At 45.8% G+C, this 21,428-nt stretch overlaps 1 protein-coding gene across 2 annotated transcripts; it reads left to right on the plus strand.

The window, feature by feature from the left end:
- The first annotated feature begins 618 nt into the window (after positions 1-618).
- On the plus strand, positions 619-14,440 carry LOC115513775 (butyrophilin-like protein 1). Of its 2 annotated transcripts, XM_032593142.1 has the most exons (9): positions 619-710; positions 3,092-3,439; positions 7,780-8,061; positions 8,177-8,377; positions 8,619-8,639; positions 8,730-8,756; positions 9,764-9,790; positions 12,507-12,533; positions 12,955-14,440. In XM_032593142.1, exons 1-9 carry the CDS (start codon positions 626-628, stop codon positions 13,617-13,619), a joined length of 1,683 nt encoding a protein of 560 aa, XP_032449033.1. In that variant the 5' UTR covers positions 619-625; the 3' UTR covers positions 13,620-14,440. The 2 variants fall into 2 exon arrangements, with proteins under 2 accessions (XP_032449033.1, XP_030171023.1); XM_030315163.1 differs by lacking the exons at positions 619-710; positions 3,092-3,439; positions 9,764-9,790 and adding an exon at positions 9,828-9,875 and having other exon boundaries at positions 7,520-8,061.
- Positions 14,441-21,428: the final 6,988 nt, after the last annotated feature.

Raw genomic sequence — 21,428 nt, forward strand, 5'->3', positions numbered from 1 at the left:
CTAAGGTGGTTGCCTAGAGAGTGGCTGAATCTGGAGAAGTCAGTAATCACCTCCAGCATCTGTTCTTCTCAGTACTATTTGCTGCCGGACCCCCACTCCACCCAGCAGCAGGTGGTTTGAAGCCCTTTTTTGTCTGACCAGGACAAATTTTATCATTTCTGTGCTCTGTCTCTCCTGGGATCATCTTATTTTTTTTTTTTTAAGTAGGTTTCACATGCCGTGCCAACGTGGGGCTTGAACTCATGACTTGAGATCAAGACCTGAGTTGGAATTAAGAGTGAGATATTTAACCGACTAAGCTACCCGGGAAGCCCCCTCCTGGATTCCTTTCCCTTGGGGCAGAAAGTCCTCAGAGATATAGAGGATGAGGGTCAACTTTTCATGGGGAATTCATGGAGCCCTCTGTTGGGAGTAAGGCCAGGCCCTTTGTCCTGAGCAGCCTTTGTCCTGGGGCCCCCAGCCCCATCAGCATAATGACTAGTAGCAAAACCTCTTCTTGTTCTGGGGATTATTATCAGCCTTGAGCCCTTCTGTCTGTTCTGAGGCCCAGAGCTGTGGACTGGCCCTCCTCATCTCTGTACATGTTCTCCTGCCTCCTGCCCTGTGTCTCCCCAGCCCTGAGGAAATGGAGGATTGCCGTAGAGGCTCTTTGCTCTCCTGTCTCACCTCCCTGCTTCTCTTCTTCCAGTTGCCTGCTGGGGGGTCTGCAGGTAAGTGTGTCCCCATCCCCCTTCCTGCATCTCCCTTGGGTGGGCGAGAGCCTCTGGGAGCCCTGCTGTGTCTCCATCAGGACAGATGGTTATTGGTGGAGGCCCTGGCTGTGGGAAAGGTCTGGTGGTCCCCCAACCACTAGGTATAATTAAATATTTAAGAAGAGTCCCAGAACCAAATGCAACATGGTGCAGCCACTCTAGAAGACAGTATGGAGGTCCCTCAAAACATTAACAATAAAACCACCCTACAACTCAGCAATTGCACTACTAAGTATTTATCCAAAGGAAACCAATGTACTGATTAAAAGGGGCACACACACCCCAATGTTTATAACAGCACTATCAACAATAGCCAAAGTATTGGAAACAGCCCAAATGTCCATTGACTGATTAATAGATAAATAAGAAACAGTATAGATGTACAATGGAATACTACTCGGTGAGCAAAAAGAATGAAATCTTGCCATTTGCAACAATGTGGATGGAACTTGAGGGTGTTATGCTAAGCGAGATGAGTCTGAGAGAGACAAATACCATATGATTTCACTCATATGTAGAATTTAAGAAACAAAACAGCAGAAGGGAAGGAAAAGTAAGATAAAAACAGAGAGGGAAGCAAACCATTAGAGACTCAAATACAGAGAACAAACAGGACTGCTAGAGGAGAGGTGGGTAGGGGATGGGCTAAATGTGTGATGGGCATTAAGGAGGGCACTTGTCGGGATGAGCACTGGGTGTCATATGCAAGTGATGAATCACTGGGTCCTACTCTTGAAACCAATCCTACACTGTATGTTAACTAATTTGAATGTAAATAAAATAAATTAAAAAAAAAAGGAAGAGTCCCAGGCCATAAAATGAGGGAAGGGGACCAAGACAGTTGTCTAATGAGGAGTTTATGTCTTACAAAGTAAAAAAATGTGAATTTCACTATGAAAAGTGTGAAAATAAATTTCCTTTTATTTTTGTTTGCTGGCTCTATTGGTATCTAAGTAGTTATTCGGTTATTAATTCATTACATTCCATAAATATTTACAGGGTATGAAGTTTGTGTAAGGTGCTGATCTATGTACAAACCAGAGGCCCTGTCTCCACAGAGCTTACATTCTGGCAGGAGACAGCGAGTACTAACTACCTCAACTCCATGGAATCTACGTCTGTTAGAGGAGTGGACAGTATGGGAGAAGGAAGTAGAGCAGGGTGGGCAGTCAGCGGTGCAGGAGGGTGTGTGGGCGGGCAGCAGTGCTCCATAAGGCGTTCGGTGTAGGCAGTGAGATGGGAATGAGGATGGGGAGTACCATCCTGTCCGGATCCCCAAGGAAAGAGGGTTTCCAGAGTGGGGAGCAGCCAGAGCAAAGCAGGCAGTGTGCCTGGGTGTTGAAGGAGCAGAGGAGGCACGTGTTGGGTGGAACAGAGTGAGCAAGAAAGAGAAACAAGAGTTGGATGTCAGAGAGCACTGAGGGATCATCCTTATTGGGCTTGCAGGTCACTTCGGGAACCAGAGAGGCATTGGAGGGCTTGGATAGAGAGGGGACATGGTTTTACTTGCAGGTTAAAAGGGTCACACAAATGGGGCCGGGAAGAGGATAGTCCCAGGGAGACTAGTCACTGTCATTCCTCAGGTGAGACAGATAGTGACTCAGCCAAAGTCGAGTAGCACAGGAGATGAGAAGTCACTCTTTGGAGATCCAACAGGGTTCTTTCTGCAGAAGTGTCATGTCGTGACGTGTCCACCACGTCTCAGAAGACCAAGGCCTGTGAAAAGTGGTGGTGATTTGGGTGCTTGTGTGATGGAGTGAGGGCAGGTTTTAATGGAAATAACTGTGGGCTCTAGTTTTTAATGCACATGTAATTCAGCAGAGGAGAAACACATGGGCAGACATAATAAACTTCAACCAGTTTTCAGTCCTGTTCTAAGAGGAGCCAAGCTGGAGCTGTGATCTCAGAGTATGGTCCCTGGAACATCAGTCTCAGCATCCCTGGGAACCCCTTAGAAATGTGCATCGTTGGATCCACCCCAGATGTACTGAGCCAGAAGCTCTGGGGGTGGAACCCAGCTGTCAGTGTTTTACAAGCCTTCCTGGTGATTGTAATGCTTGTGGAAGGTTAGAACCCCTGAGTTAGAGAGTCCTTCATGGAGGGCTGGAAACCAGGAACACAGGCTGCTGAGGGAGTCTCTTTGATATCATTTCCGGGTTTCAAAGGTGTGGTAAGATGATCTTGTCCCAATTCAGAGTGGTCACAGCTCAGTCTGTCAGGTCAGATCCTCCCACCTGCTACTCACCCCTGCCTGCCTGGGCCCCCCACCTGACAGAATGTGTTCCATGCCTCCCTACCTGTGTCTCTCCACTTTCTCACTCCTGTGTCTGTGTCCACAGAGGAGTTTGTGGTGATTGGCCCCCCGGACCCCATTGTGGCAGTGCTGGGTGGGAACGTCACGCTGCCCTGTCATGTGTCCCCAGCCATGGATGTGGAAAACATGGAGCTGCGGTGGTTCCGCTCCAAGTTCTCAGAAGCAGTGTTCATCTATGAAAACCAGCAGGAACAGAAAGAAGAGCAGCTGGCTCAGTACACAGGGCGGACCTCGCTGGTGAGGGACTTCCTCAGCCAGGGGGAGGCCACTGTGCGTATCCACAAGGTCCAGGCTTCCGACAACGGGCTGTATACCTGCTTCTTCAGAAAGGGAAGTTTCTACGAAGAGGCCAGTTTGGAGCTGAAGGTGGCAGGTGAGTGTTTGATCTATATTTAGTGTCCTGAGTGTTGGAGTGGGGAGGGACCTCAGGGGCCAAGTGAATCAGTCCCCTCATTTTAGAGATGAGGAAAGGAGCGATTTTCACTTATTGCTTAGTTCAATAAGAATCCTTATAATTCTTTTTTTTATTTTTTAATTTTTATTTATTTATTTATTATATAATTTATTGTCTAATTGGTTTCCATACAACACCCAGTGCTCATCCCAACAGGTGCCCTCCTCAATGCCCATCACTCACTTAATTCTTTTTTTTGTTGTTAGAAAAATCATCAGTTTATTTCTTTTTTTAAATGTTTATTTATTTTTGAGAGAGACAGAGACAGAATGCGAGTGGGTTGGGGCAGAGAGAGAGGGAGACACAGAATCTGAAGCAGGCTCCAGGCTCTGAGCTGTCAGCAAAGAGCCCGACATGGAGCTCGAACTCACGAGCTGTGAGATCATGATGTGAGCTGAAGTCAGACGGTCAACCGACTGAGCCACCCAGGTGCCCCAAAGATCAGTTTATTTTTAAGTTTTCTTTCATAAAAGAAAGTCTTATGACTCGAGTATAAAATCACATTTTTGTTAAATTGATGAAAAGTAGTCAGAAATATTTCTTTTGATTTACAACTCTGTCATCAATGCATGCAAGTTCATGAGTACATTCTTTTAAAATTTTTCCTCTAAGGACTGGCTAATTATCTGTTACTCAACACCCCTTGCCCCCATTTTTGCATTAATTTGTCTGTGCTAACAATATACCAGTATCTTTTTTTTCCCACACTGAACTTTATTTATTTATTTATTTATTTTTTTAATTTTTAAAAATTTACATCCAAATTAGCATATAGTACAACAATGATTGCAGGAGTAGATTCTTTAGTGCCCCTTACCCATTTAGCCCATCCTCCTCCCTCAACCCTTCCAGTAACCCTCAGTTTGTTCTCCATATTTATGAGTTTCTTCTGTTTTGTCCCCCTCCCTGTTTTTATATTATTTTTGTTTCCCTTCCTTTATGTTCATCTGTTTTGTCTCTTAAAATCCTCATATGAGTGAAGTCATATGATTTTTGTCTTTCTCTGACTGACTAATTTCACTTAGCATAATACCCTCTAGTTCCATCCACGTACTTGCAGATGGCAAGATTTAATTCTTTTTGATTGCCGAGTAATACTCTATTGTATATATATACCACCTCTTCTTAATCCATTCATCCATCGATGGACAGTTGGGCTCTTTCCATACTTTGGCTAATGTTGATAGTGCTGCTATAACCATGGGGGTGCATGTGTCCCTTTGAAACAGCACAACTGTATCCCTTGGATAAATGCCTAGTAGTTCAATTGCTGGGTCGTAGGGTAGTTCTATTTGTAGTTTTTTTGAGGAACCTTCATAGTATTTTCCAGAGTGCCTGCACCAGCTTGCATTCCCAACCCACTTAATTCTTTATACCCTTTTAAGATATATAGAATCCCTACTAAGTGCCAGGTCCCCTTCTGGGCACCTGAATACATCAGTGAACCAAATAGAGATCCCTGTCCTGCAGAGTTTATGTTAAAGACAGTAAATAGACAGACAGATGGGTTATAGAGGATGTTAGATGGTGGTGAGTAGAGACTTAGCTAAGTGGGTATCTGGGGGTGAGAGTTCCAAGCAGAGGAATACTCATGTGAAACAACCAAGGTTGGAGTGTGGCTGGTGTGTCTGGGCAGACAAGGAAGCCATATGGTTGGTGAGACAGGTGGATGGGAGGTTGGTGAGAAGTGACAATCCTGGTCCACGGGCAGAGAGAAGGGATTGATCTTGAACAGTGCATGAGGAGTACACACTTGAGCAGGTACTTGAGTGAATCTAGAAAGTGTTCCAAAGAGCCCTGGTGGATGATGAAGGGCACAGAGAGCATGGTGATTGTGGTTATGAGCAGTTCAACAGCTAACCAAATAGTCCTGGGGCTGGAGTGGCCCGGGTGGGAGAACTTGGGAAGAAGTAGTGAGGGGTTTTGAGGTTAGGGGCGATGCCAGACCATAGAAGGCTTTGTGTGGTGTATTACGGAGTTGGGAGGAAGAGCTGAGGAAATTTTAAACACAGCAGTGAAGGGAGGTGTTTTTGGGAGGAGGTTTGATTTGACAGCTGTAAGAGAGGGTACATAGAAGGTGAGCAAGACTGGAGAAAGACATGTAGTTACAGGGTGGGGAGGATGGTTCCCTGAATTGATGTCAGAGCAGTGGGGTGGGAGAAGAGAAGGGGTTCCAGTGTCAGAGATGTTTGGAAAACAGACCTGAGTGGGTGGATTTGGGGACACAAAGAGTTTGGGGGTTGGAGAGAAGGGACTGGAGACTCCCAAGGTTTTTTTTTTTGTTTTAATTGTTGTTTGTTTGCTTGTTTTTTGGCAATTTGTTGTTTAGTAGTAGTATTTAGAAGTATTGCTATTTTGTGTTAGTTGTTGATTGCTGTCATAATGCTGTGCAACATAGACAGAAATCTCAGCTGCGCATAGTAACAACCATTTATTTACTGTTGAGCATTAGGGGAGTTCAGCTCACCTGAGCTGTGTTTGACAAATCTGAATGGTGCTTACTCATACATCTTACGTGTAGGGGAAATATAATTAAAGACAAAGTCTCCGAATCCAGAAATCCTCTTCACAAAGGTAGTAGGGAGAGAAAACATTTTTATTATGGCATTAGCATTAACCAGTAAGTGATGTGCCTCCCAGAGAATCTACCAAGGGATTGCAAAGACAGAAGAAATGTCATCTTTTTACATAGCCATGCAGACTCAACTTGTTACATACATGTTCTCTGGATAGACAGTTACTAGCCCTCAAGTAAATGGACTTGACAGTATCATTTGTCATGGGCAGCGCACCCTAAATGTACTTGGTAATTGTGGTGACCATCTATGTTAGCTGATTGGCTTTATCCCAAGGAAAACAAATTCTCCAATCTTAAAAGTTAAAAAAAAGCTTTTTAAATTCCAGTGTAGTTAACATGTAGTTTTATATAGTGGTTCAATATAGTGCAATATAGTGGTTCAACACTTCCTCCTGTTACTCAGTAGAGATTTCAACAGAAACTTGTCAGGCCAGGAGGGAGTGGCATGATACATTCAGAGTACTGAAAGGAAAAAACCTGCAGCAAGGCTGTCATTCAGAATGGAAGGAAAGATGAAGAGTTTTCCAGACAAATAAAAGTTAAAATAGTTTGTTTTTACAACTTCTCCCATCTTTATGACAGGAAGTGGTTTTGCACTTGGGCCCTGGTCCCCAATGAGGTTAGGCTCCTACACTCCCCCAGCAACTGGGAGAGAGGGGTGCTGTCCACCTTGGTGTTAACAGTTCAGAAAGAGGTCTCCCATGGTCTTTAGAAACACATTCGTGGATCACAACCCTGACAAAAGGCCTATGTAGTTTTCGCAAAGGACGTATATACATTTCAAAGAGGAGAGAAAGCCCTCACAATCACAAATTTCCTCAAGTAAATGGCATAAGAAAAATGATGGGAAGGGACCTTACTTTCAACAGGGACAAGAAGCCTCTGCCTTTTAATATATTTTGTCCTGACAGTCGATCTTGACTAGGTTTACTCACATGGGTGAAGTTCATTGGGCTGTTGGCTGATCTAGGACAGCTTTAGCTGGAAGGACTGCTCTAGCCCAAGCATGTCCTTCCTGTGGCAGAGGGCAAGGCAATGGCACAAGCACTTTCCATCTCTGCTAGAGTCACATTCCCTGAACTCTCAGTGGCCCAGATAAGTCCCATGATGGAACCCGGAAGCAGAGTGTGAAGGCATTAAAAATATGTGGCAGAAGGTGAGCTGGATGTGAAACAGGCTTAAGGATTGGGAATATTTTCATCATCAGCCTATCACAGAGAAGCCAAATATGAATCAGTTCAGGGTTTGAGTTTGAAGCATCTGTGAGGAATCCTGGCAGAGCTAACATGTGGATATTAGCGGGGGGAGCTCAGGAAGTAGGTAGGGTTGTCAAGGATGGAAATGATTTACCACAGGGTACTGAGTGTGCTAGCAGATGCCCTGGAGAGTGTGTGAGGTGAGAAGAGCAGAGAAGGATAGAACTTGGGATGAAATTCCTTTGTGTTACTCTGGGTGATGGACTTCCCAGCTTTATGGATGGGAGAAGAGCCCTGCCCTCTGCAGGTCCCCATGCTCCTTCCTTCTGTTCCCTGTGGCAGGACCCCTGCTCTAATCCTTGCAGGGACCACTCCCCAGGGAGCCCTGGAATGCAATGCTACACCAGAGTTGTTCAGAGGAAGGCTCTGCTGCCATCCCTGGATTCTGGAAGGCCTCCTTGTGCTCTCCAGCTTCTCTCTCACAGGTGTGGGCTCTGTCCCTCAAGTGCACATCACAGGGCCAGAGGAGGACGGGGTCCGAGTGGTGTGCACGGCCTCGGGATGGTTCCCAAAGCCCCAGATACAGTGGAGAGCTGCTAATGGGGAAAAGTTCCTGACATTCTCTGAGACCCATGTCCAAGACACTGAAGGGCTGTTCAGTGTGGAGTCTGCTCTGGTGGTGAGGGACAGCTCTTCAGGGAACATGACCTGCTCAGTCCTCAACCCCGTCCTGGACCAGAAGAAGGCGATGGCCATTTTCATCCCAGGTCAGCACTACTTCCCATTCCCAGCAGGGCCAGAGGGAGTGGCCTAGGGTTTCTGTGAGTGTTGGGCTGGGCTGCCCTGGTCTGTGCCGCTGATGGGGTCTCTGGCTGGCCACAGAGCCCTTCTTCCCCCAGGCCTCTCCCTGGAAGCCAGCTTTCATAGTGAGCCTCATGGTGCTGATGCTCTCACTCCTTGGGGCTGCCTATTACATCAAGACAGAACATACTGTAAAGAGGCAGGAGATGCAGGAATGGGAGAGACTGCACAGGGACAAGGAGGAGGACCGGCGGACAAAGGAGGAGGCGTTGAAGGCCAGAGGTAAGGCAGCTCAGGAGCCAAGGCAGGCAAGTGTGGAAGGTGGTGCAGAAGACAAGCTGACAGCAAGGGGCTTGGCTGGAAGCAGGTGGCTGAACAGGTCCAGAGAGGACAGCTGGAGCTGTGGAGGCGGGTCTGGAGTTAGATCTTCTAGGATACCGAGAAGTCCTTTTATGGGTTCTCTACGTGCAGTCTTTCCTTTCTTAAGGATGGGAGTTCAGACTTATTTTTCACTCTCTTTCAGATGAACTCCAAGAAGATCTCGGTAAATTCTGTTCTTTCCCCAGAAGTTTCTGAGTTCCCTGTGTAGGAGACACTGGTTATTAGCTCACCAGTTTCCTGTGTTGTCTTTCAGGCAGGAGGAAATCCATTTACCTGGGTGGTGAGTGACTCTCCTGTTGTCTTTGGGTCTCCTGTCCTACCTAAGCTAAGGTGTCCCTTCTCCTTGTTTCAGGCACAGACATATGGACCCTTCCCTGGGGCAGAAGTGGAAGCTGGTGGGGGGCAGGACCCTGCTCCATGGACTTTCCCTATCTGGGGTGCTGTTTCCCACACAGTGCTTGGGAACCTGGGGTGATGGTGGTCCCTGGAGTCTGTCATGCATCTTGGGTTTATTCCAGTGCTGATCTGCCCACCGTCTTCCTAACTTTTTAGCCTTCAGTGCAACTAGTTCTCATTCAAACTGGATGCTCTGAGATTTTGGTAAAGAAGCTATGTAAATAAATGGGGTCATTAAGTTTAGGAGTGTGTCCCCTCCATATAACACATTCCAGGGAGAGTCTTTTCTCTCCAGTTCCTGGAGGTGCTGGTCACAAAGTGATGGGTAGAGGACTGGGCAGACCATGGGTGGGAATGTGGTGGGGTCAGCTGTCAATGCTCCAGAACAGTGATGTGTTTCTGAGAAAGTTGGCCCTTTTTACCCCAGATCTTACGTAACGTCCCTGTCCTTAATTCATGTCCCCTTTTGTGTTCTTTCCCAAATATCTCTTTGCTGGAAAACATTGGATGTAATAATGTTTTCTGTTTATAATTATGGAATAATTTATATTTTATTCCCTAAAATATTTTCATAGAAGCAAAACTGAGTGGAGATAGAATAAAAATACTTGAGGTTTTTAAGGCACAGGATAGTAAATGGGTTTGCAAAAGGTCACACAGCTGCAGCAGGCTGGGGTGGAACTCAGCCTGCAATTCAGGCTTTCTGACCTGTGATCCAGGGAATTTCCCCCAATACCCTGTTGTCTGCACATCGCAGGAGGATATCTCCTCTCCAGCCTCCCTACTCTGTTGGGAGTGTCACCTGTAGTACAGAGAGGAGGCAAGGCCAGTAGATCAATGCTAAGCATTCTTGTTCTGGCTCATATTTCACTAGAGTGTGTCCCTTTTCAGGCTGGAGGAAGGCACTGTTGTATGCAGGTGAGTAACTCAGTTTTCTGTGCCTTTACCCCTTCAGCCTCAGCTCTTCCCCCTTCTCTGTCAGTGGACCTCATAACAGGACAAGGTGGGTGTCCCTGTTCTCCTTGTCATGTTTGTCGTTTCCTTGTGAAGACTTCAGGGACTCTTCTGGGAAACACAGATCTGCCTCTATTCTGACCAGTCCTCTACTGTAGGTCACTATTAGGCTTAGCAACTTCATCTGAACACACCTTTTTCAACTGATGCTTTTGCTGGAGCAGTGACAAAAGAGTGCTCGTTTATAAGGACAGTTGTAACACAGCAATGGCTTTGTAGACCAGAAATTGCTGTCTCTAGAAGATTTCAGATATCATTCTTGCTTGCTTACGATTCAGATATTCCTAAGGGGATCCTTGGTTCTGAATCCATTTTACCCTGAAATTCCTACATCTTGCAGATCTACTTTTGATTTTCCTGTTTTTGTCTTGGTCCCCTGGAATGGTGGTCATCATTTGTTTCCTCATGCTCCTTGTCCAAGTTGGGTTTCTTCCTCTAAACTTCCCTGCTTGCTGTGAAAGTAATTGCTTTAAATTGCCTGTTCTGAATCTGAGATCCAGAGCTTCCAGGATATTTATGGACTCCTGGTGGTGGGTCTGAGAGCTACCTGCAATTATATACAAAATCCTATGTGTATGTTTGTGTAACAGAGGAAGAACTTAAAAAAAAGTTTTTTTTGAAAGAACTGTAACTTATAATTGTTCACAACCATTATCTCTCCTTTAGGAGAATTTCATGTTTACCTGATGGGCTTGTTCCTGGTTTGATTTATCAGGGCAATGTGTGAAGATACGATAGGAGAAAGTTAGAGGAGTGAAAATTGTTTATCAGAGAAAAGTTGGGAACAAATCAGGGAAAGAGAAGCAGTGAGGAAGAGAGGAGATGAGAAAGGAGTAGAAATCCTGTGATTCCTCTTGGAGAGATTTTGGGTAGCTCAGAGTGGTGGAAGAGAGACCACAAATCATAGTCATGGTGGTTTGAGTGTAAAGTACACAGAGGGTGTGCAAAGTTTTTGGGTGCACAAGAAGTAATAAAGAGAGATTTCTGAAAAGACTTACAGTATTTTGAGCAGTTTTGAAGTACTTTTCTGACTGAGTTTGCTTCTGATCATGAGACCATCTCAACCTTCCAGTAGCAGTTGGGGCAAGAGTGTGGTGAGGGGGATCCTAAAGCAGTGAAAGGTTATCCAGAACACCACTTAGCATTTAGTGTGAGTTAAGAATCTGGGTCCTTTGAACCTGTGTGGGGTGTGTATGTGTGTGTGTGTGCACGCGCTGGTGTTTGTCCCAGCCGTTTTGTTCATGATCATGAACATGGACTATGAGAGCAGAGAAGGGGGAGCCAGGGATGCAGGAGACCTGGGGCTAGATGTGTGAGGAAACCCCCTTAGTAGAGAGTCTCACTGATTCTTGGGATTTATTTATCAAAAATAAGGATCAAATAGTCTTCTTTTAGCATTCCCCCTTCTCTGATGGATTGAAATACATGTGTTTTATTTTTTTTTTTAAATTTTTTTTTTCAACGTTTATTTATTTTCGGGACAGAGAGAGACAGAGCATGAACAGGGGAGGGGCAGAGAGAGAGGGAGACACAGAATCGGAAACAGGCTCCAGGCTCTGAGCCATCAGCCCAGAGCCCGACGCGGGGCTCGAACTCCCGGACCGCGAGATCGTGACCTGGCTGAAGTCGGACGCTTAACCGACTGCGCCACCCAGGCGCCCCGAAATACATGTGTTTTAATGTATACCTTGTATACCTTTTTATTTTGTAAGGACAGATACCATTACAGTAGAATCAATATTTGCATATTGATCAGCTCATAGCGTGAGGTGAAGTAATATCTGATCTCATCGTATTCAAAAATTGAAAAATAATTTTTCAGTGTCATGAATAAGGGGGCCTAGGACATGGCCATATTTGGGTACCTACTACGTGGGGTTTCTCCTGGTGATTTTGATCTCTCTGAGCAGTTAAGAGGGGAAGCAGATGACTAGACCTGATATTTTTGATTTCCCCTTACATATAGGGATATTTTTCCTCCCAATAACCCCCGAAAAGGTGAAACAAGTTCATAGTGTCTGTCCTTTCACTGGATGTATGTCTTTTCTGCTTGAACTTCTGTCTGTCCCTTCCTTGAAACCTCTCCATTGCCTTCTGACTAGGGACAATTTCTCTGATGCTGTGTCCTGAATTCTCCTCGCCCAGGGCTTGTAGTTGTCTTCCAAGTTCAGCTCTGCCAGGTTGTATGGTCTCTACCATGGCTTAGATTCAACCTCCAAGTTCAGTTTAATCAATTCTTTAGAACTAAATGGAGGCCTCAGAATTTTTTATCTCCCCAATTCTTCTCAAGAAAACCTAGCTTTCAGGATAAATGTGTGGCTAAGGATTCTTGAGAAAGCATAATATGATGGTGAAATCTGGGTCTAGCTTTCTTTTCAGGTTGTTATCCAGCCTCTCAGTGGTATTAAGTTTTATAGCTTGGCTTTCATGGGAAGGCTGTAGCGTGATGGCTCTGTGTGTGTGTGTGTGTGTGTGTGTGTGTGTGTGTGTGTGTAAAAGAAATAAATGCTTCAGTTGAATGTTTCCAAACGATTTTTCCAAAAGATATCAACATTGATATGTACAGTCTCCTCAAATCTCTGATTTGTTGTTACATTTGTGAAATATGGTTCTCTTATAGACTGGCGGAAGGAGAAGTTCCAGGCCTGTGAGTTACTTCTCATTCTTTCTGGGTACTCCTACTGCTGCCCCATGGCCTCTGATGTCTCCTTTAGCTTGCTGTGGTCATACAAATGCTGGCACCATCAATGGTTGTGCAGTGGGATGGGGCAGTGAAAGTCACATAGCTGAGCTTAGTGGATGTGACTGCTGTTGGATTCTAAATAGATATCTTTCAGTCCTTGACTCCAGACTAGTCCTCAAGTTCCCTGTGATGCATGTAACCCTCAGATCAGTTTTATGCTTACTTCTCCTGCTTGGAGAGCTGTGTACTTGAGACACAAGACTCTCATCTCAGGAGGCTTAGCCCTTCCCATATGCAACTAGGTGTCTGAGGGTGGTGGTGGTGGTTGTGTGCCCTTGTTATGGGGCAGGGGAAGGTATTACATGATTGGCAACTCTCTCTGCAGTGTCTGTCACTCTGGATCCAGCGTCTGCACATCACCACCTTGCTGTCTCTGGTGGACAGACTAGTGTGACCTTGGAGGACACAACTGAGGACCCAGGAGGACCCTGTAGCATCTTGGGCCAGGAGGCCATCACATCAGGGCGCTGTTACTGGGAGGTGGAGATCAGGAATGGAAACAGAAGCGAGTGGGGTCTGGGGGTCTGTAGGGGAGATGTGGAGAGGAAAGACTGGTACAGAGAGCACCCAGAAAGCGGGTTCTGGGTTCTGAGGTGGTACGGAGGTAAATTCTTTGCCCTTCTTCTCTCTGAGCATCAGGAAATCCATGATGAAGTTCCCCACAGGGTGGGCGTTTTCTTAGACCTCAAAGAAGGGGATGTCTCCTTCTATAACATGACTCGTGGATCTCACCTTTTTTCCTTCCCTCTAACTTCCTCCACTGGGACTCTGTTTCCATACTTCATGATTAAGTCAGGGGATGTGTCCCTGACCATCTGCTCTGTGGTTGGTGTGCCTACAGAGACCCCTGTGCCCCTTAACAATTCTCCTTCTTCTTTGGAGGAACCTGTAAGCCTCTCAGGGGATGAGTTCAGCTCAGGCTGTGCTGTTGATGGTGCTCTCCCAGGGGCCGGCTCTCCATTACTCCCTTATGGCCCTGAGGCTATGTGACCATAGGACCCCAGAGACCTTATGGTGGCTCTTTCTGGAGCTTCACATTCCTTGAGACAAAAGCCTCTGAGGTTAGTCCTGGATGACTTGGTGTCTTGCACTCTTGCTTTGGATGCAGTCTCCTGGGGTATGGCTATGAGAACAGTCAGTTCATGCCTTATACTCAGGCAGCAGAAGATAATAGTTGACTGAGCTTGTTTGGGGTAGGCTGAATTTAACTATTGGAAGTAATGTTTCTTTTGGTAATGAAAATTATTTCAGTCTTTATTCTGCTTGGATATGAAGGAGATGAGGGCTGAATGACTGCAGAATTAAATGGTGTATATTTTATCCAACTTGATTTGTGCAGATGAACCCAGAGGCTATGGGTAGGTCACCAGTTCTATTTTGGGAAATGTGCACTCTGATTAGAGACATTGGCCATCCAAAAATGTCTGGAGAAATGAATGGCTGATTGATGTTCAAGAGGAAAGCAGTCTAATATTCTACTGTATACCTCCTATTCTGGGATGGTGGAAGCACACTTATCTTACCAACCTTAGTAAATGTCTGTTATTCATGAAATACCAGTGCTGTGTTAATTCAGGAATTAAGAAGGATCTGGTTCTTCCTGTGTGTCAACTCCAGTTGGAAAGAAGAGAACTTCTACCAGAATAAAGATACGAATGAGGAAGAGAATTTTCAGATGCTGGGTGAATTTCAGAAAGCTTTGACTATGAGCACGGTTTCCAGAATCTGTGTACTGCCTCTCATTACTTCCAAGTCCAAAGGTGGAGTGCCTGAGTGGCTCAGTGGGTTAAACGTCCAACTTCAGCTCAGGTCATGATGTCACAGTTCGTGGGTTCAAGCCACACATCAGGCTATGTGCTGACAGCTCAGGGCCTGGAGCCTGCTTCGGATTCTGTGTCTCCCTCTCTCTGCCCCTCCCTGCTCACGCTCTGTCTCTTTCTCTCTCAAATGTAAATAAACATTAAAAAAATGGGGGAGGGGAAGAGGACCTAATAGATATTTTTCCAAAGAAGACATACACATCACCAATAGACACATGAAAAGATGCTCGACCTCACTCATCATCAGGGAAATGCAAATCAAAACCACAATGAGATATTACTTGACCCCTGTCAGAATGGCTAAAATCAAAAAGACAAGAAATAAGAAGTGTTGGTGAGGATGTGGAGAAAGGGGAACCTTCTTGCACTGCTGGTGGGAATGCAACCTGGTGCAGCCACTGTGGAAAACAGTATAGAGTTTCCTCAAAAAATTAAAAATAGTATTGCAAAATAGTAATAGTAATAAATGAATGATTGATTAATATCACTATTAGGTATTTACACAAAGAAAATGAAAACACTAATTTGAAGTGATGTATGCATCCCTATGTTTGTTGTAGCATTATTTACAAAAGCCAAGTATGGAAGCAACTTCAGAGTTCACTGATTGAGGAATGGATAAGGAAAAGTTGGTTTATATACATAATTGAATATTACCCAGACATAAAAAAGGATGAGATTGTGCTATTTGTGACAATATGAATGGACCTAGAGGGTATTATGCTAAGTGAAATAAGTCAGACTGAGAAAGACAAATGCCATATGAGTTAATTCCTATGTGGAATCTAAAAAAAAAAAAAAAAGAGAGAGAAATGAATAAACAAGCGAGCAAAAAAGCAGAATCAGACCTGTAAACACAGAGCACAACTAGCATAATGTTTAAACTTGTTGAGTCACTAGGTTGTACATCTGAAACTCATGTAACATAGTGTGTCTACTATACTCAAATAAAAAAATTAATAAAAAATTAAAATAACATAAGTTAAGCTTTACTTTATTACGGGTTTTTAAAAAGCGTATTTAATCGTTTGCACCAACTGGCACATTATAAAAACACAATTCATTTTACCTTAGCCCTTCTTTCATGGCTTAGGTATTTCTCTGAAACTGTTTGAAACACACATGAAGAAAGATAGATATTATATGGCTGCTAAAGAAGAAAGTATAGGGGCGCCTGGGTGGCTTGGTCGGTTAGGCGTCCAACTTCGGCTCAGGTCATGATCTCACGGTCCGTGGGTTCGAGCCCCGCGTCGGGCTCTGTGCTGACAGCTCAGAGCCTGGAGCCTGCTTCGGATTCTGTGTCTCCCTCTCTCTCTGCTCCTCCCCTGTTCATGCTCTGTCTCTCTCTGTCTCAAAAAAATAAACGTTAAAAAAATTAAAAAAAAAGAAGAAAGTATAATATTAACCACATTAACATCAGAATAGTTTATATCCTGAGCAAGAAAAATCATTAATGGCCAGTGAGCAGCCAGTGAGCAGTGTTTGCTGATAAAGCAGCTGAGACATGAGCCTGATGAGCTGGGGGAGAGCAGTGAAGTTTGCTGTTTGGTGTCCTTCCTGCAGTACCTCCAGGTGTCCTTCCAGGGTCCTTAGGGAACATCTCTGTGCTTTGTCATTCCTTCATGTTTCTCCCTCCCAACATGGGATCCAAGGACTGGAATTCAGAGGAGATAAGCTTTCTGGTCCTGTCATTCTGAGCCATTGCTGAGAGCAAGGTCCTCTTCCTGCTCCTTTTTCACCTAGAGTTGTGTAGAGCTGGGGGCTGGGCTGGGCTTGAGGACTGGGAGGTGGGGGGAGTGTCCTTGCAGGTCCAGCCTTCCCTCCTCTAGGAAGTTCCTGGATTAAAGGCTAATAGATGGCAGGGCTCATGTCTTCCTTCATCTCTGTGTGCATGTGTGAAAATGAAGCGTCATAAATACAACTTGTGTAGCCCAGTTCCTGGCACTTAGGAGGAGCGCAGTCAAATTGGTTTTCCTTCCCTCAGTCTTTTCATCAAACTCCCCTAATGTCTCTTAGGTCTTGAGGAGTCTCCCTCAAGCAGACTTGAGGGCAGGGATTGGTGGGGGCCATGGTGGATGGATTTGGAGGCTAATATAGGTCCTTATCTCATTAGTTTACTTTGCATTAAGTTGCATTTTGCCAACATTCACAAGTCTAAGTGGATATTGGAAGAAATGGACATTTGGGGATAAAAAATCAGATGTTTCAGATCTCTCCAGATGTCCTAGGTGTGCTTAGAGTTTTAGTATCTCAGACCAGACCGCTGAGCAGAAGCCAATCACTCTCGTGTATCAGTGGATCAGGCAGTCCTTGTTTCATGAAAACAAATATAGCAGATCATTCAGGACAATCAAGAATGAGCACAGGATGAGAGAGTCTTTGCCAAGTATGTGGTTGAGGAACTGAGACAGATTTGGTTTCCTCACGTGCAGAATGAAGACAGTAATGACAACAACATGGCAGAAGTGTGACCAGGGAGGCTCTAGGCCAAGCTATTGTCTTAACACCAATCACTTAACATGTGAACACCTGAGAACTGGACAGGCTTAAGTGAGCAAACAAAGGTGTTTGGTGTTGAATCTGACAATTCTATCTGGGGGACATTTCACTGATGAACTAACTTATGTTTGGGGTAAGAAGAAAAGTGGGAAAGATGGTGGAGTTGTTGTATCCACCAAGGGGCTGACTTGTTTAGGTCAGCGTTTTAACAGTCTTCGTGTTTCTCAATGGACCGAAATGTTTGCCCAATTTAGATAAGGCTGAGTAGCCAATGGGCTTCTGCAGTGAGTCCTCTGCAAATGAGCTCAACAAAGTTTATTGAGTGTTTACTATGTGCTGGACACGTGAGCAGGGCACACAGTGCCTCCCTTTGTGAATGTCATAGAAATGCCCCAGAATAATGCTTATCAGGGCTATTGTGGAAAGCAGGGTGTCATTAAACTCCAACAAGCGTGTGTATGGGGCATGTATGGGGACGAATAGGTTGGCGAGGGCCCCTCTGAGGAAGGTCACTTTAGGTGAGACTGGAATGTTGAGGGGCTTGGGGGACAAGAGAGCAAGCAGGATCAACCAGTGGCTTGCGAGAAGGCCTGAGGATGGCAAAGCTCCATGAACTGGAGGGAGTCACCCAAGCCAGTGAGGGAGCAACTGGGAGAGTATGGAAAGAGGTCAGAGAGGAAGCCTGGGATTGGGGGTCACAGACAAGAGGTTGATAGGGGGATTCCTTGAACAGATGAGGCAGATCTGACACAAGCTGATTTGAAAGGATCATGACCTTGGAAGGAAAATGAACTTGAGGAGGTCAGGCTGGAGGTGAGCAGGGGACACTCATGGGAAAGCAGGAACACCCTTCTTGGGCCAGGGGGGAATGAGGGTGGTCAGGAGCCAGGTAATGGCTATGGATACGGATTTGAGAAAAGCCTTGAACATTCTGGTACATTGGAGTTAGACTGGGTGGGAAAATGGAGTGTGTAGTGGAATGTCCCTCCAGTTTCTGGCAGAGATAACTGGGTTCACCCAGTTATCCTTACTGAGATGGGAACCTGCAGGTAGGGAGGGGCTGGTGAGGAAGCCCCGGTACTCCCTGGTTTTCTTTTAGAGACCATAGAATCTGCCTTTTTTTGTGCACACTGTGGCCTGGCAGGGAGAGGGCTGAATTGTTGTACCGAAGCCTTGTATGAGAACAAAATACTAACAAGCGATAGGTCAATGTCCATTCATTTGGTCAGAGCCAGGGTCCTGGAGTTGATTCTGGAAGCTCCTGTTGCTCAGTCTTAACCTTTCTGCTGCCAAGTTGTGGGGAGCACCTTGGTGGTCTCCTGGTGAAAAATACACATAGCAACTACACTGGGACTCCTCAATGGTTCTGGCCACATGTGATTCACAAATAGACATGTAATCATCTGGGTAGTGAAGAGCCAGGACAGAGAGCCCCATGCACAGGGATAGGTATTAATCTTGGCTCTGCCACACATACTCCCTGCTTTTGGTCTAGAAGTTAGCCAAAGTGGAGAGTAGCAGTGCTTCAACAAAGGATTGCTGAATCTGGGCCTCTGTTTGTCCTCATGCAGGGTGGGTTTGTCCTGTATTTCTGGTTCTGGTCGTTCTGTTTTATTCCTGATAATGGGGTTGCATATCCAGAAGATAGGGCAGAGTCGGCTGGGATTGTTTTTTGTAAGCTTTCACTTTCAAACTGTGCAGGAGTCAGAGAAGGGTGGACTCTCCTGTCTGGGAGTGCTTAGTGGGGGCCCAGGACCCTGTTTTGGCTCTGACCCCTGTAACCCGTTTAGGTTCTGCTTCCCCACTCACCTGGGAACCACCTGCCTCTCAGGCAAAAAGACCCTATGGCACCCATTGTTGGACTTGGAAGCAGGGTTTGGGGCTCAGAGCAGCTAACTGCAGGTGCAATCTCTGAGAGCAGATGTGGGGTCTGCTGAGATCTCACACTACTGAGTTAGAGACATTCCAGAAGTCTCAGCTTTCTAAGCAGGTAAGTTGTTTCTGAAGATGCTTTTGGCCAATAAAAGGAAAGGTGGGAGCAGCTGGCTTTGAGGAAGTGGCTGAGATTGTGGTGAGGGTGGTGGTGCTGGGTAATAATGAGGCTCTGAGAAGACCCAGGACAAATACAGTGATGCCTGCACTTCATTCATTTATTGACATTTGTGTAGCACCACATCCCTGCATGTTGGGGTGAGATCCCGTTACTATCCCCACTTGACATTGAGGAAACTGGGGCAGAACAGGTCAAGAAACTAGCCTAAGGTGGTTGCCTAGACAGTGGCTGAATCTGGCCACTAGAGAAGTCAGCAGTCACCTCCAGAATCTGTTCTTCTCAAAACTATTTGCTGCTGGATCCCCATTCCACCCAGCAGTAGGTGGTTTGAAGCCCTTTTTTGTCTGACCAGGACACATTTTATCGTTTCTGTGCTCTCTCTCTGCTGGGATCCTCTTATTTTTTTTTTAAGTAGGCTTCACACCCCATGCCAACATGGGGCTTGAACTCATGACTTGAGATCAAGACCTGAGCTGGAATTAAGGGTCAGCTATTTAACCGACTAAGCTACCCAGGCAGCCCCCTCCTGGATTCCTTTGTCCTGAGGCAGAAACTCCTCAGAGATAGAGGATGAGGGTCAACTTTTCATGGGGAATTGATGGAGCCCTCTGTTGGGAGTAAGGCCAGGTCCTTTGTCTTGAGCAGCCTTTGTCCTGGGGCCCCCAGCCCCATCAGCATAATGACTAGTAGCAAAAACTCTTCTTGTTCTGGGGATTATTATCAGCCTTGAGCCCTTCTGTCTGTTCTGAGGCCCAGAGCTGTGGGCTGGCCCTCCTCATCTCTGTAGGTGTTCTCCTGCCTCCTGCCCTGTGTCTCCCCAGCCCTGAGGAAATGGAGGATTGCTGCAGAGGCTCTTTGCTCTCCTGTCTCACCTCCTTGCTTCTCTTCTTCCAGTTGCCTGCTGGGGGGTCTGCAGGTAAGTGTGTCCCCATCCCCCTTCCTGCATCTCCCTTGGGTGGGCGAGAGCCTCTGGGAGCCCTGCTGTGTCTCCATCAGGACAGATGGTTATTGGCGGAGGCCCTGGCTGTAGGAAAAGTCTGGTGATCCCCCAACTGCTAGTTGTAACTAAATATTAAAGAAGACGGTTTGCGAGGGCAATGGCAGATCTCCCAAGGCTTTGTGTTCTGTCTCATGGAGTTTGGATGCAGAGCTGAGGAAATTTTCAACAGAGCAGTGGAAATTTTCAACAGAGCAGTGGAAGGAGGTGTTTTGGGTAGGAGTTTGCTTTGACTGCTCTAAGGGAAGGTATATGCAAGGTGAGCAAACCTGGAACAAACATGTAGTTATGGGGTGGGGAGGTGTCTGAATTCACATAGGGGCAGTGAGATAGAAGAGGGGTTTCCAGCGTCAGAGAGGTTAGGAAAGTAGACTTAACTTAGTGAGGAACTTTGGAGACAGGAGTTGGAGGGGGAAGAGGGGACTGCAGAGACTCCCAAGGTTTCTCTTTGGCAGTTTGTTGTTTAGCAGTAGAAATATTGATAACTATGTGTTAGTTGCCTATTGTGACAATGTGTTAGTTGCCTATTGTGAGCGTGTTGTCTCAGAAAGCTGACGCAGAAAGCTCAGGGGCATATAGCAATAACCATTTAATTAATCTGTGCATTAAAGCAGTTCGCCTCATCTGGGCTGTGTTTGGCTGATCCTTTTTTCTTTTTAAAATTTTTTTAACATTTATTTATTTTTGAGAGACAGAGAGAGGCAGAGCCTGAGCAGGGGAGGGGGAGAGAGAGAGATACAGAATCTGAAGCAGGCTCCAGGCTCTGAGCTGTTAGCACAGAGCCCACCGCGGGACTTGAACTCACAAACTGCAAGACCATGACTGAGCTGAGGTCAGACGCGCAACCGACTGAGCCACCCTGGCGCCCCTGTGTTTGGCTAATCTTAACTGGGATACTCATACATCTTCGGTCATGTAGGGGAAATATGATTAAACACAAAGTCTCTCAACTTGGAAATCCTTTTCAGAAAGATAGTAGGGAAAGGAAACATTTTTATCATTGCATTAGCATTAACCAGACTGTGTTGTGCATCACAGAGAATCTACCAAGGGATTGCAAAGACAGAAGAAATCTCACCCTTTTACATAGCCATGCAGACACAACTCATTACATACATGTTCTCTGGATAAACAGGTATTAACCCTCAAGTAAGTGGATGTGACAGCAATATTTGTCACAGTTCATTCCAAGTTTGCTTGGTAATTGGGGTGACCAACTCTTGGCTTCATCCAGAACCCCCCCCGCCCCCCGCCAAGTTTCCTATCTTAATGACAGGAGATAGTGTTACACTGGAATCATGGTACCCACTGAGATTTGGGTCTCAGGAATGGGGACAGAGGGGTGCTGTCCTTGTTGATGTTAACAGTTCAGAGAGAGGGCTCCCTGGTTCTTAAGAAAGACATTCTTGGGGGCGCCTGGGTGGCACAGT

This window comes from Lynx canadensis, chromosome B2 (assembly GCF_007474595.2).
Source record: "Lynx canadensis isolate LIC74 chromosome B2, mLynCan4.pri.v2, whole genome shotgun sequence".
NCBI lineage: Eukaryota > Metazoa > Chordata > Mammalia > Carnivora > Felidae > Lynx > Lynx canadensis.